Source organism: Orbicella franksi, chromosome 3 (assembly GCF_964199315.1).
Source record: "Orbicella franksi chromosome 3, jaOrbFran1.1, whole genome shotgun sequence".
In the NCBI taxonomy this organism is placed as follows: domain Eukaryota; kingdom Metazoa; phylum Cnidaria; class Anthozoa; order Scleractinia; family Merulinidae; genus Orbicella; species Orbicella franksi.
In genome coordinates, this window is record NC_138147.1 from 20,181,264 (window position 1) to 20,197,500 (window position 16,237).

Sequence of the window (16,237 nt, forward strand, 5' to 3'; positions counted from 1 at the left end):
CTTGCGTGAACCTCTCATCCTCGCTTTTGAAATTATTGTTAGTATCAGTAGCTAATTCTCGGCTACATTTTCGTGTCAGATGTGAGCGTTACAGTTGGCGTTACAGTTAATGAGAAAACTTACGTACGAAAGCTTAAGGACATGACTTGCTTTAAAGGAGCTACGTCACGATTTGGGCAGCTTGAAAAAACTAGTCTAGTTTTTCAAGTTTGTCATTTGCAGTCCTCGTTAATCTTTGCCATCCTTAACGATCCTCATTTCGTTTTGACTTGTTCTTGCCTCTTAAGTGTTTTCTATCCTAGAACACTATCATTTTAACGTTTTATTTTATTTAGAGGCAACTCTTAACGACCCTAAAAAATGACTCTAAAAATCGTGACGTAACTCCTAAAATGTTGGTTATTCTCGGGTTGCGTTATCGTTCACACTATCGATGTTATTCCTATAATTTCTTGTAAAGCAGCTATATTCCCTTGAAATACATATGATTTGTTTCGTTTTATTCCAGTGCGAAATATCGCATTCCAAACTCACATCTTGTGGGTAAGTATAGACTTGTCTCAAAAACGGAAATTGTTTGAAATCATCAGGTGTTTATTTTTTTTTAGTGTTTTTGGTTTTTGTGTTTCGATTCATACGTTCGTCCTATTATTACCATACTGACTCGTTTTATGACAGTTTACCTTTGATGCAAGTGAATATATGAAATATCATTTATCTAAACTGCAGAGAAAGATATGAAGACATGATTGATCATCGCAATCACACAACTTAAGCAGTTGTGAAATTAAAGCCTGAAAAAAATTCGGGCCTGAACAGGACTCGAACCCATGACCTCTGCGATACCGGTGCAGTGCTCTACCAACTGAGCTATCAAGCCAACTGGGAGCTGATCACATTGTGAGTTCCTAATATACCCGTAGATGGTGAAGAGTGCAAGTGAATATACGAAATATCATATAGTTGAACGGCGGAGAAAGATATGAAGACATCATTGATCATCGCAATCAAAACCCAACAGCCTGAAAAAAATTCATCTGTGACCAGCTCCCAGTTGGCTTGATATTATGAAAGAATAAAGGAATATCACACCTAAATTAAATAAAACGTTCTGCTCACAGTAGTCACTCTAGTGTGATTTGCTCAAAAAATTTTGAATTCTGAATCTTGAATTTTGAATTTTGATTTTTTTGCCTTGATCCGATCTGTGATTCAATCTGTGATCCGATCCGTGATCTGGTCTGTGATCCAATCCGTGATCTGGTCCGTGATCCGGTCCGTGATCTGGTCCGTGATCCGATCCGTGATCCGGTCCAGTCTGATCCAGGTTTTGTCGACGCTGCTGATGACGGCGTTTTTGACGATTTTCCGAAGATTTCCGACCACATTCCGAAGATTTCCGAAGATTCTCCAAAACTTGTCCGAAGGCCACACGAACGTTGCCGAACATTTTCCGAAAATTCCCGAAGATTGCCGAAGACTTTTGAGGAAGACCCAAAGATGTTTCAATCACACCAATGAATTTAAGTAAAATTTAAGAGAAAAACTTGATATCAGTGAAATCATCGATATCTTCACTAGTGAGGATATGGAAAATACGCCACTCAAGTCCCAGATGTGGTTTCATATGAATTTTATGAGTGGTGTATTTTCCAGTAAAACACTCGTGTCTATATAATAAAATGATATATATAACACCTTGTATACAAAATAAGATATTTGTTTAGGGAATGATAGAAAATATGTTATATTTTGTGGTTGTCAATTTAAGTTGTATGATTAAGGTGTCTGGAAACGGTTTTCTGCCCTTGTAAGGTAAAGGTAAGGTAAAGTCTGCGTACGAGCCAAGTGGCCCATCAGGCTGGAGCTTATCCTGGTTTCTGTAGCATGAAGCGACTAGGAGTATTTCTACTCCCCCCTGGATGGGATGCTAGTCCATCGCAGGGTTACCCCCAGCATTAAGTTGCCAGTACCCATTTATACACCTGGGTGGAGAGAGGCACTGTGAGAGTAAAGTGTCTTGCCCAAGAACACAACACAATGTCCCCGGCCAGGGCTTGAACCCAGACCACTCGATCCGGAGACAAGCACACTAACCATGAGGCCACCGCGCCTGCCCTTGTACTTAGATAAAAAAGCATTATCTATTTCATATAATAGGCTACCATAGCAGCAGTTTAACCTGTCATAACACCCTTAATTTTAGTTTTAAGTGAAGAACTCAAAAACAAGCTTCATTGCAGGACCCACTTTTTTATTTTGTACTGAATAATGATCAGTATGTTTCCACAAGACTTCTTTTTGAGGAGGTCCAGAGTCATCTTCAAGTTTTGAACATTTCAGGTCCCTCTGAACCCCCTCAGGGGACATTTCACAAACTTTGCCAAAGTTGTAACATCATCTGTTAATGCATTACAGCACAAATGCCATGTATTCCCACTCACATTAAAATCTGAAAAAAAAATAAATTGGCAATCTCTGTGTTCTATATTTCTAAGCTACTAGGTTTATCCTTCAATAGACCTGTCACACATGCAGTGTCTTGTCCCAGGACATCTTGGAGAAGTTGTGCTCCACAATTCTAAGTTTTTCTTTAACAGTAAGGATGTCATGCCTTAATTGTTCAGCTGAGTAAGCAACTGACAATGTCTGGCAAAACACGACAAGCTTTCCTAAAGCTTTTCTCAAGCCAGTAGTGCTATTTCCTGTTAGCTCAGATAGGATAGAGGAATGTCTAAAAACAAAAAGAATGTGGGTCTCACAGATATTGACTAAATCCTGTTTGTGTACCATTGAACTACAAGTGTTAGTGGTAATGTCACATGATGAATGACAATCCTCCATAGTGCCAACCCAGCAGTCTTCATCAGATGCACATTGTTTTTGCTCTAGCAGAGTTCTTAGAAACACAGAGGGGTACATAAAATCAAGGTCAATGAATTTAACCACAGAACCATTAGTGATCCCAAAATTTCCAAGGTGTATATCACAAGACTGCACTAAACCATAAGGATTACTGGACACAGACAGTGTAGCATCCAGCAAAGAGTAAAGAAAATCAAACTTTTCTTTTTGACTTGGAATGTGCTCTTGGGAAAAAGTACTAAAAATTAAATTTTTTGTAAGGGTCAGTGCTTCATTTAAAATGCTATAAACATACGGTATAGAACATGGACCGTCTAGGATTTTTTTACCAAAGTTTCTTAACATCTCCTCCACTGGTTCAAATAAATCAGGCAAGATTGAAAATTCACTGAACTCCCACTTCTCTCCAAAGACACTCGAAGCAATTAAAGGTAACTTCTCAGTTACATATAACCCACCACAATATCCATAGAAATCCAAAGATTGTTTGCTTTCATTTAAGGCCATTAACATAAAAGCCTCTTGTTGGTACATTAGTGTAACAAATGTTCTAGCCTCAGATGCCGTTATAATTTCATTGTGATTGCTATCAGCATATGATGTCAACTTTTCCACAAGTGTGCTGCATTGTGAACAATTGCCAAACATAGTTTCCACCCAGAAAAGAACATCATTTTGAAAAGATGACATAAGGTCGTTGTCTGTTTTTTTCTGGAGTTCTTTAAATTCCATAAACCACCTCTCGTTTACTTTAAAAATAACTTCCCTTCCTTGCCATGCTCCATCATAAACCTTCTTTTCAATTACTGATGAAAGACATTTTCCAAGACGGATGTTGTTCTGTTCACAAAGATCGGAGCAAAGTGGTCCAGACACTTGTCCTTCTTTATAAGCTGAACACTGAAACAGTAACAAGACAGCTTACATGAAAAGAAACCAACTTCTATGAAATATTTTAATACCCCAGAGATCATTGAAGGTATGTAAGCAACAGGAAGTAGGAAAAATAACTTTAGACTTAAACAGGATTTGAACCCATGACCTCTGCGATACTGGGGCAGTGCTCCACCAACTGAGCTACTTTCACAAAAATCTTCTAAGTGATGTTCATCTAGGTATTTGGCCATAATTTTAATATTGCACGTGCCTGTATCCAATTTTTACTATCTAAAAATGGTATTGCTGTAGCTTTCCTGTATGTTCATCTGTGTGACTGTGTAATTTCAAAGGATTTTTCATACAGTGCTAACTTCTTAATTCCTTTCAGGGTGCCTTAATTTGTTTAACTTTTGTTGTCACTGATCGTTCACCATTGGTTTGTTTTTACAGGGGGAGACACTGAAATACAGGTATGAGTTCCAAAGGAAAAAAACACCTGTTGACCACAGGTGACTGTTGAGATGTCAGGTGCTTGATCAGACAAGCAAAGAGACAAGCTAACAAACTAGTTTGTAGTTATTGATAAAAGAAGTCAGGTAGGTTGACCTTCGTCCATTGGGGATTTTGTAGGTTAGAAGTTAGGAACCTACAGCAGGTCCCAAAGTATGGAAGTGATATGGTCTGTCCAATTGATTCCTGAGATAAAAGTTAACCTTTAAATAGGCATTTGAATCCAATGAACAGATAAACAAAGCACTCAAAAGATAAAACTTTGATGGTGTGTGAGGTACAAATCTCAAACTTCTAATATCTGGATTTTTTCATCTTTTTGGAAAATGGTATCAAGAACAGTTTTCACTTGAGTGTCAAAAAGTAATTGGCTTAAAAAACACTTGCACCACTTTTTCATCCAAACAGGAGTAAAACCAAAACCAATCACTCTCACACTAGCTCTCATTTTTCCATGATTTGCATAAGCGACTTGTAATAACTTCGAGTTTTGATTGGTTCACTGTATTGTCTGTGTCCTTTGTGATTGGCTAGACTGATTACTTGCTGATTAATTGAAAATCACCCTTTAAAAAGTGAGCTATCAAAAGCAAATTAGGGGTCACCAAATGTCCAAGATACATACATATTTACATACACACGCAAACAAATTTCTCCCGAAAAATGCTAGATTTTCACTTTTTAAAATTTTACAGCTTCTCTTGTCGCGAAATTTTATAGCTTATCTTGTCACGCAATAGTAACGGAGTATATTTATTTTTAATCTCCTACTTTCCATTGTTTTGTAAAAACGTTCACTTACTGTAGCTATCATATTTCCAATGGTTGTATATGTATTTCAAATCAGTGTAACAATGTAAATTCGTGATTTTATCTGATGAGTACTGCATACAAGTTGTGTAGTACAAAACTAAATAGTAATAAAATGCCAAGTCAAATCTACAGTTGATCAGTTCATCATTTGTTATAATCACGTTCTAGTTTACTATTGAGCACTCTGGAAGCAGATCTGCAAATCAACTCGTTTGTCATGTAGGTCATTAAATCCATGCAAAAGCAGTTGTCAAAGGCACTACTGATGTTTATTTCATTACATAGCGAGCATGCTTAATGCATGACACTTGACAGTAAGGATACACACAATTAGAATGCACTTTTAAATTTAACTTACCAGTGAAGTGACAACATGGGGCAAGTTGCATTTAAAATGTTTGTCAACTGCAGTAAGTATAACATAGAAGACAAGGACTATCAGAACTATCAGTTTCCATCTAGCCATGACAGGATGTAAAGCATTGATTTTCAGACTATGTGCAGTACCTGTTAATCAGAGAAAGAGAACTGGATTCAATACAAGTAGCATAGAAGAAATTTGGACCTCAAAATTGGACCTGGCTCGGGTTAGTTCAAGACATTTTGGCTTTTAGTTATGTTACTGTGAGAATTTTGGTACTGGGAAATTTGAGTTCTTGTGCTTTAAAAGCACACTGATCAGCTAGGATGTATGATTGAGACCTAGAATCCATTTATTGTTAAATAATTATTAGGCTTAGCATGTAATACTACAAATGCAGAAATAAATCTAACCTCAATATCTTACAAAATGGGCTAGAATTTATTTCAAGAAGATTTTGACATTTTATAATTAATACCTAATGCATACCTAGCCACCATCTATTGCTGGGCACTTTAGAGGAGGTCTGTTTAGGCAAGCCCTTATTAACTGGATAGCAAAGGCCCAAGCGGGTTCTTGCTCTGTTTGAGGTCTTTTTTATTCTTTTGATGAGTTGACCCATGCTTCTACAATAATTGTAGAAGCATGGGTCAACTCTTATGGTGACTCTTACGGGTCTACTATTATGGTGACTCCTTTGTGAGAGGAGGGGGGTCACCCTAAGAGGTCAATTGGAAGGCAAGGATCTAGTGGAAGGGAAGGTGGTGAATTTCTTTAAGATTGGCAAGTTGCTGAATAGATTGGTTAACTTTTGATTGTGTTCTTCCTTAAGGTGTTTAGTTATTTTCTTGATTCGTATCACAGAGTATCTGTGCTCCTCAATGCATTGGTGGAGGTGCTGGGTTGTGTAGCCTTTACAATTTGCATTGCACGAATTACGTAGTTGCATGAATTATGTAGTTGCCAATTTTGTAAAAAAATATTATTTCCATTTGATAATGGTGATATGTCGTCATTGAACCATCATGTTTTAATATTGCCTAGAACTGCTTATAAATAAAAATGTGTTACAAAATCTTCCATTACCTTAAGCTTCTTGTTTGTGTACAATGCAGTTATATTTCAGTACATACATATACATGTATACATAACTTTATTTCAACTTGAATTTATAGGGTAGCTAAAATTTAAGTTTATCTCAGTACTTTGATATCTGCATTTCCTGTTTATATCATAAGGCAGACACCCTCTATTACGAGGACACCAGTTTGAGTCCCTAAGGCATGTGCACAAATTTTAAAGAAGCTGGTGATGGTCATAAAACTTTGAGTACTTTGATCACTGACACCTTGAGTCCACCTCCCTCTACCTCTTGTCAATGTTGCTTGAATTTCAGGAATGCAATCATACCTTGAAATGCCTTTAGGTTGATTTTCAAAAATGTATCTGCAATGAATAATTTTTCCAACAATGATCTGAATTTTGAAAGAAAAAAACTAAATTTTGGGAAAAGTGTCTCAAAGTGGTTACAGAATGTGTATTTTCAGAAAATTCCCATCCCCAATACATGAATGGTCATGGGAAGGATTGGGGAGTCTCAAAAAACAAACATTTTGAATGAAAGTGCGAAGATAAGCTGGAATTTCTGGAGGCCCAGTGAGGTGGTGCTCAAACGTACAAAACCTTCCATGGAGAGGGCAAAGATCTTTTCTGGTAAAACACAACATATGACAAACTGAGGATCCAGAACAGGCAAGATTTTTTTGTATAAACCCATCCTCAGTTTTTTTAAGTTACTTTGAGTTTTAATGTATCCATGATTGTCAATCATGTGTGAAGGATAGTACAAATAATATTTTATTACATGGCAAATTAATCAACTATGAAAAGGAGAATTTTGATTGGTTTGCTGAGAGGTTAACATTTTTCAATACAGATCACTTAGATGGAAGAAATAGTTTAAGTAGAACATTGTACCAAAGAAAATAGTTTCTTCTCAAGTAGAAGTACAATTTCGTTTATGTCTGGAGGATATTTCCAGTCAAACTTTTATGAAAGCAGCCTGCAAAATATTTGCTTACTTTGGTGTATGCACTTACCAAGAATTGATGCATAAATATATCAGCAGAAATTTATAAGAGCCACTATAATAAATACTTTATTGAACTAGCTTGTTCAGTCGGTATTGGGTCCGAATATTAGTCTTGTTCTTTTTTTGCAAGTTTATGGTCCATAGTTTTTAGCAGAGCCCCAAATCCTCATTCTTTCCATTACATGGCTAAATTATTTCAGAAGGCCAGTAGCTAAAATCAACAAATCAGATTGCTCTATTGCCTGTCCAATATTTTATAAGCATTGGACCGACTTGTTCGGAACCATCATCATCATCATCATCAATTGTTATTGTCCCCAGTGGGGCATGGGGCTGCGGGAGAATATCAACCCTTTGGGGTTTTTTTGTACAGAAGGTCTGTGCCTCAAGGCCTAAGGCTGACATTCCCCATATATGGCCCTCACTCTTGGTTAATATATAGAGGATATTACATGGCCATACAGAGATACGAAATTTATCTTCAGGAGTTGAAATTATATTTCATGAGCGAGCGTAGCAATCAAGTAAAATATTTTTCAACACAGGAAGAGACATTTCGCATCTCCAAGCAACCGTATAACCTTCTATTTATCATATAAACACTTATGAAATACCAAATCATTTCACTTTTGCTGCAAAAGGTGGGATTTATTACGTAACCATAACAACAGTGATTTTTTCACTTGTGAAGATAACATGTTATTTTCACTTATGAAGATATCACGTTTTTTGTGCTAAAGCTCTCCTGGTATTTCATTAGTGTTTATTATTAAAAATTGATTTATAATAACAATAATAAGTAAAAGTAACTGGAGTACAATTGAGGGAGTACCTTACTACATGAAAATTTGGCGACACGTTAATTTAGCGATTTTGAAAATCCCTCATTTAGCGGCACTTTAATTTAGCCATTTTTCGTAAATTTTGGAACATAAGTCACTTAATGTTTGTGATTTCATGAACAAAAACTTATTAAGGTATTGAAAACTTTTACAACAACAATAGAACACTTTATGTGATAAAATCATAAACATCAATAGCTTCATTTAAATCACAGTCATACAATGTTTTAAAACTTAATTTTGAATGCAGCAAACGAAACTGCAACTGTAATGCCCTATCTTAATGCTCTCCTGACTCATATTTGCATTGTCACACAAAGTCAGTGCTCCTTTTATGAGTACCTAACCATTAACATTCTACAACACCAATTAGGCTTGGTGGATTACTTCAAATGGATCAACAGGTGGCACTGGTTTGTCTCTGCTGGCAATTTCCTTGACTCACACCCTTACATTTCCTTCCTTTCCTTCCTTCAGAGCCAGTCAGAGAATCATATTAATGTGACAAGCAAGCTTGCGTGAAATAGCTTCATTACTGACATCCTGGGATCAGTTGCTTTGTCTTCAAAGCTTGTCCCACTGTCTAACTATCTTTTGAACCTCTCCTGAATACTAGGTGGTAAATTTCTCTTTGCAGAATTTCTTAGCCTGGCCATTAACTGATTGTATGAAACTGATCACATGGCGGGATTTCATTTTGTACTCAATTTCATTTAGCAATGATTTAAATTTTGCGACACTTAATTTTGATGCATTTTAATTTAGCGATTCTTAGAAAAAATGCTAAATTTGCAAAATTAAAGTGTTGCCAAAATTTCATGTAATAAGGTATTTGTGCGAGTAATTTCAAAATCGGGCAAGCGTGAAGTGCGAGGTCGATTTGAAATTACAAGCACGATTACTCCCTGAATTGTAGGACATGAGGTCCAATTACTAATTAATCGCACCTATAACAAATTTCAGAATAAAAAGTGTCTTTTGAGAACTTCTTTTGAGCAAAAACATCTGCAGCGCTTTTCATAAGTTTTGAAAACCGTAGGAAACATTGCGAAGGAAGCCATTAAAGCACACGTAATTGACATGCGAATCATGTGGGTGTCCAATTACAGGTATCCAATTACAAAAAGTTCAAATTGGATACCTGTAATTGGATGCCCATGTGGTAGCGTACCGATCACATGATAAATAGGGGCAGGGAGAACCAACCATGATCAAGAATTTGTTATAGATATGTATGTACAAAGTTTAAAATATTTACAATTAAAATGTTTAAAAAAGTAATGTGTCTGGTGAGAATGTTTAGCTGAGTGAGCGGGCAAGATACCAAATCCTGTGCTATGATTGGCTACCAGAGTGGACAAGATGGGACTATCTTGGTGGCCCGGGATTACCCGCTGTCTGCCGCAAGAAAATAGTGTTCTTTTTCCATATAACAAATTCTTTATTGACCAAGCTTGTTCGGTCAAAATGGCTAGATATTGGCCTCGTTCTTTTTTGTGTGTTTTCCCCCACGACTTGACCTCACGCTTGTTCAAAAACCCAGGGCCCGGCTGTTCGAAAGCCCATTAACGCTAATACAGGATTAAAAGTTAATCAAAGTTCTAATTTCTCTTGAATAAAAGTGTTTTCATTGTCCATTTTTCCTGAAGTTTAACATTGGTCAAAGCCAAAATTGAAGGACAAAAAATTTGAAGAGTAAACTTCACTAAAAAGTCACAAAATTGAAATAAAAATTTACGCTTATCCTGGATTAGCCTAATCGTGTTTTGAACAACCCGGCCAGAGAAGCTTATATATGTTCACAAGACTCCGCGAAGACTTACCAACGGCAGAGAAAAAGTCTCGTGGGTGGACACCTCTCCACGGGAAAACAAGATTGAATTAATAAATGCATCGTTTACCTAGTTTCTTTCCACTTTAATACGCGAAAACCGGCATACCTGCACAGGGAGCCCTCACATCCGTTTAGAATATGAATAAAAGATCAACCTACCTTTATCGTGCGTGTTTTGTGTTCTGTGGAGGCCAGTTTGAATTTTTTAGTACTCGGGTCACATTATTATCCTCGGCGATCCCTCGGTGAGCGATCGTTGATCCGCGGAGAATATTTGCGAATTTCGGTTCCAGACCTCGCAATAGTAGTGGAGCTCCGGCGGCCCGAAGGGCCGACGAACGGAGCCCCATAGCCCCATACTCATATAGGAAAGAAAAGGAAACCATCATGGCTAGCGGTATTGCTCGTGGACGCGTGCGCACGACAGCGACGGCGACGACGACGACGACGACGACGACGACGACGACGACGACGACGACGGAGTCGCGCAACATGGCGGCCATACTCCAAATACCGTAAATCCTCGAATTAGCGCCCCCTCCCAAGCTCGAATAAGCGCCCCCTTCGAATAAGCGCCCCTCCTATCGGTCAAAATTTGAAATAAGCGCCAACCCCCTCGAATAAGCGCCCCCCTTCCCTCCCCCTATTTTGTGGACAGCAAGGGATGTATAGTTTTCGTCGTGTAATATTAGATTTTTATATTGTTTAATTTGTGACCACGTGGATTTCTAATGGTGCCACGATTTAGACTTTAGATCAGCTTTTTATGTCGGAAACAACTTTATTATTGTTTACGTGCAGATGATGTATCGAAAAAATGATCATGTCAGGCCACGATTTGGGAAAAATTAAATAGGCGCCCCCCCTCGATTAAGCGTCCCCCGTATTCCCCTAAATTTGAAATAAGCGCTCCAGGCGCTAATTCGAGGATTTACGGTAATAGGTTGACCGAGACATGCAGCCTTGGTTTACCGTGTACTTCTTTGATATCCATGTTACGATCAATTGACACCTGTCAAAACAAGGTATCCGCTGACCAGTATCACGTGACCATATCGCGAGCTCAAATTTGTAGATCATCGATCTCACGTGTTTTCTTTAAGTTGACCGCTGACCAAGTGCTGGTTTTCGATTGGATCGCGGGCTCATGTCCGTTTAACTTGTTGAAAACAGGGCAGGATTGTTGGGAAGCCGGCTAACGCTAACCCAGGATTAAAAACTAACCGAATTATAACTCGATCAAGCAATTAATCAATCTTTATTTAAACACAAAAACCTTATCATAAAAATGGTCTCCCTAAGCGTCGTGTAAAAAATTACAAAGAATAAATAATAATTAACCATATTAACAGGAATGGATTAACTAAGCCTTGCCGTATTGACCAAGCGATAGCGAGGTCAATACGGTAGGCCGAGGTTTGAGATTTTCCCGTAACGACCGAACGGTCGAGGTTATTAAGTTGTTTATTATATGGCTCATCAATAAAGAAAAAAAAATCATCCGAGCGGAAGTCGTCAATTTACATCCGGCGATGCGCGCGTTTACCGACTCACTCATCGTCTGAAACCCAGGGCAAAACGACGCAGTCAGTGAACTTCGTCACTGTATTACGTATTCCGCTAAAAAGACTCATTTCTTTACGGGAAAAGTGACTGTCACAGCCTCAAAAACGTATTTTAGTATCGTGGTACCACAAGTTGATGGAGGAGTTTTTCCGACTTTTGTGGCGAAACGTCAACGCATATAGAAAAGACAGCAAGTGCTTCAAAATTGTCCAAACCAACCGTCTTTCGGTGAAAGAAAATACTGATGGTTCAGAATGCAATGCTCAAAATAAGCTTAAGGTTGCAGTATACCTTCAGATCGGCAATTTTCTTCAAATTTGGATTTTTGGTTCAAAGTAATGGTCGAAGAGTAATCTCTGGAAGCTGGTTTACACTTGCTTGGATCAAAGCGAGGGAATCTATTTGATGAGAACTTTGACGGAGTTCAGTACTTCGGTAATTGCTGTAACTAAGATGATAACTTATAAGTTTCTTCGTGGTGTTCTGCTCAGGATGAATGGCAGATCTGCCGATGGTGTTTTTTACTTAGCGATTTTAGCTTTACTTAAGACTAGGCAAACTTTGATTGTTTTTCACTAGTGCCCGCCAAGGTTACCGGCTGGTGAGTCATCTATATAAATTTTATTAAAGAAATATCTCTAAACTTTTAGCTACTTACATTCTCGTACTGATTTTAATCGGTTTCATCGCTGCAATGCGCTTGAATTTTCCGAACCGGGCTCTTCCTAATTTGCATAATACGTAATCGGCCCGTGGGCATCACGGCTGCATAATGACCGCTCAGATCTCGCTCTTAGCCAATCAGAGCGCACGTTATATCGGCCACAAGCCAAAGCCATATAACAAATAAACATACTAATAACGACGATTTTGACGATTTTCCGAAGATTTCCGACCACTTTTTGAAGATTTCCGAAGATTTTCCAAAATTGTTCTGAAGGCCAGACGAACGCTTCCAAACATTTTCCGAACAAAAAATTCACCATCTTTATTAACTTATCACTACCCACGATGACTTCGATAGTGTTGATCCTAGCAGTATGCCGGACACCTGTCATATATGAACTCAGTTAAATGACCTCGCTCTCCATGAGTTCTCGTAGCTCAGTGGATTGAGCGCCCGTCCGGTGTTCGGGAGGTCATGGGTTCAATTCCTGTCGGGGACTCAGAATTTTTCTTTTTCCCACGCTCGTGTCATGTTGATTAATTCACCTTCACATTTTCCGAACATTTCCGAACATTTTCCGCAGATTACCGAAGATTGCCTAAGACGACCGCAGAAGATTCGAAGATGTTTCGATCATACATCAACAATTTTTTAAAAGTGTAATTAAAGGGACAAAAGAAAAATGTCATCAAAAAGGAATGATATCTTCACAGTGTGAAAGATAAAAATGGTATCTTAAATGCGCGCGATGAAGATATGATTTTTTAGTAAAAGGAAAAATCCTGGTATTTCACTGGTATTTTATAATAAATTACATTAACTAACGAACTAATTAACTAGCCTACAGTAAAAACCTATGTAATAAAACTTTCTCTAATTTACAGTGCACTAAAAATAATCTTTCCTATTCAGTGAGGTTTTAAACAGTTTTGAACTAGATAGGTGTCTGATTTCCGATGGATCCTGTTCCACAGAACAGATCCTCTATAGCGCAGGCTACCTTTTGTATATTGCGTTCTTGGACTGGGGACATAGCAATTTATCTCTGATTGTGTGCGTGTGAGGTGTTGGTAAAAATCGCCTTTCTCGACACGTCAGTCTATAGAGAACCTGATGGCCGCCTTACCACCAGTGTCTACAGGAAACCAACACATACTGATCAGTACCTACCGTATGATTCACACCACCCTCAGTCAGTAAAGCGCGGTATTGTGAAGTGTCTGTACGACCGGGCTAAACGTCTCGTGACCAAACCATCAGTAATCGCAGGAGAGAAGAAACATCTGTCATCTGTACTTGTTTCGGTCACACTTAGTGCGACCAAAGGACACCGTCAACCGGGCTAAACAAGATGGTGTTGTCTACAGGATTCCCAGGCTGTGAGTGCGGCAAAGTCTACATCGGGGAAACAGGGAGATCTATACAGGAGAGGATCAAAGAACACGACAGAGATATGCTACTCGCCCGTACCCAGACCTCCGCCGTTTCTGAATACACCCACGAGACCGGCCACTATCCTATCTGGAATGAGGTCAAGTTTCACTGGTACACACGTAGGGTCAAGGAACCTATTCACATGAGACTTCACCCTAATAACATTAACAGGGATAATGGAATTGAAATTCCTGAAGCATGAATGCCCGCGATTAAAAAGCACAACAACTGGAGAACGGTACAACAGCGGACCACTGAGAGAACAGCTGCTCGTCGGAACAATGGAACAATGGGAGGATCGAAATGCACCAATCACAGCCGACCTTTGTGATATAAATGATACCGTGCAATCAGTCGACCTTATCGCCTGAAGAAGACGAAACGACGCAATCTACTTAAGGTTACAGTATACCTTCAGGGGTGTCTCGCGCGCAAGCGATGTAGCGCGTGCAGTTTAAGCTGTAGATACCTAAACCCCTATACCAAATTAAAGCTTATGGAGCTGGCTATCAAACTATACCAAGAATTTTGAAAGAAAATGAATTGTCGAATTTTTCACGACCACTAAATGCGAGCGCCCGAATCACCTTTCGAAAGCTACAAGTCAAACCGAATTTCGTTTTTTGCCAATTTAATTTTTTCCTCGGTTTCAGCGCCCAAAGCGCTTAAAAAACGTGTCTGCGTTTTGGCATATTCGATTGCAGTAAAAAGTTACAGAACATTTTCGAACTAGGATTAAAAAAATGTGGAGTGATCGTACAAAAATCGCTCTCGAAGAAAAAGTATTTCGAAATTAACAATTCCCAGACACGCTTTTGTAGTTTATATGTTAAACTAGCCACTGTCCAAATTTAAGAGCAATTGAACAAATTCCCTTTGAGTTATAACTCTTTAAAGTGTCTGCTTCAAGCGAAAAAATTTATTCGAGAAAACAGCGCTAAGAAAAATTTTCTGCTTCGCGAACAAACTCCGCCCACAAACGCCTTCAACTGGGTTCTCAGGTAACTAAGCCAATCAGTGCAGGGAAACTTTACTACCGTTAACCTCCTGGTGAAATTTACGCGCGAATCTCTAAAACTCTTGTGTTTCGCAATGCGCTCAAGGAACCGAAGGCAGAGAGATAATTTTTCTGTAGCTCGGTTTTTCTTGAAGCTGGTCTGGCAAAATGGGGAAGACTAAAAAGGATACGAACGCTAGAGTGGCTGAGCGAACGAAACAAACAAACAAAAGACAGCGCGGAGAGCAACTGTGTGTGGGCAACTGTGCATGGATAATATTTCAAATGGTCTCAATGAGTCCGACGATTCGTCGATATCGGACTCATCAGAAGAGTCTCTGTCAGCATCCCTGTTATTGCTGTCAAGTTCCGAAATTTTTACAGAACCTTTCTTTTCTCTCACCACGAATATTTGCCTGCCTTATACGATAACTATAGCTTCATCCACGTGGCGAACTTTCGCTTCTTCACTCATAGATGTATTTTCATTCGTTCTTCGCTGTTTTCGCTTTTTCGAACCGGTCCATGGTTTAAACGTGGTCTATGTTTACTTATAACTTAATAGAAACACGCCTAATATAAAAAATGCTGGGTAGTCAGAACAACAATGCTGATCAACTGAGTAGTCAATTCGTGACATCCATATAGGTAATTCCCGCGAAAATCGTCTCGGTTGATTGCATACGCGCCATAGGGCTGTCAATCAAGAGGTAAACTTTTACTTCCGGTGAAAACGTAAAACCGCCATTTCTCCGCCAATATTTAGCCTTTTTCAAAATTTTTTTTCAGAAATTAGAGATTATTCTTCGACCTCTATTTTGACCCAAAAATCCAAATTTGAAGAAAATTGCCGACCCGAAGGTATACTGTAACCTTAACAAATAGATTCCATGTTGCCGTGCGTCTGTTCAGTAATAGATCATAGATGACATCGAAATGTGGTAAGAACAAATAAGTGGCACACGAGGCGATAGCCGAGTGTGTCACTGATGTACTTACCACATTTTGACGTCTTCTGTCAACTATTAGGGAGTTTAAGAAGCTACGACGGCGACGCCGAGGAAAACGTCGATTAAAAAATGAATTTATATTTTACCTACGAATCTCGCGATACTCTTAAGTCATTTACTTTGTTTATGAATGTCCAAACTATCACGAAACTGAATCTGGGACACAGAGATAAATTTGAAACAGAAATTTAAAAAATTAGCCGTCGTGGTTCACGTTGTTCAGACAACGCGGAATTTGGTCATTTCACATTCTTGTTTTGCAGGGGACGGCAAAGAAATGTACCAAGACTCATAACGCACGTGCACAGCCATTGTTCTGCTCATTAAACCTTTTGTTTAGCGACGTTCCCGTTGCCGTTGCCGTCGT

The 16,237-nt window shown here is 38.7% G+C and overlaps 2 protein-coding genes across 3 annotated transcripts in view; both read right to left on the reverse strand.

Annotated features, from left to right (window-relative positions):
* Positions 1-13,727, reverse strand: part of LOC145482621 (uncharacterized) — a 148,008-nt gene extending 134,281 nt beyond the window's left edge. Inside the window, exon 1 of the mRNA XM_081461229.1 lies at positions 13,614-13,727. The gene's annotated coding sequence lies outside the window, so the exon portion shown is untranslated. The remainder of the gene's footprint in view (positions 1-13,613) is intronic.
* LOC145481669 (divergent protein kinase domain 1A-like) lies at positions 315-10,576 on the reverse strand. 2 transcript variants are annotated; one of them, XM_081460193.1, is made up of 3 exons: positions 10,356-10,576; positions 5,426-5,574; positions 315-3,765 (listed from the first exon to the last, which is right to left on the reverse strand). In XM_081460193.1, the coding sequence occupies exons 2-3, from the start codon at positions 5,531-5,533 to the stop codon at positions 2,527-2,529; spliced, it is 1,347 nt and encodes a 448-aa protein (XP_081316319.1). In that variant the 5' UTR covers positions 5,534-5,574; positions 10,356-10,576; the 3' UTR covers positions 315-2,526. The 2 variants fall into 2 exon arrangements, with proteins under 2 accessions (XP_081316319.1, XP_081316318.1); XM_081460192.1 differs by having other exon boundaries at positions 10,186-10,576.
* Positions 13,728-16,237: the final 2,510 nt, after the last annotated feature.

Bases quoted from the DNA above. Each gene is read 5' to 3' on its own strand.
- LOC145481669 (XM_081460193.1), bottom strand. From the start codon at position 5,533: ATGGCTAGATGGAAACTGATAGTTCTGATAGTCCTTGTCTTCTATGTT. The intron at 3,766-5,425 runs GTAAGTTAAATT...TTACTGTTTCAG, and splicing joins CCCATGTTGTCACTTCACTG to TGTTCAGCTTATAAAGAAGG.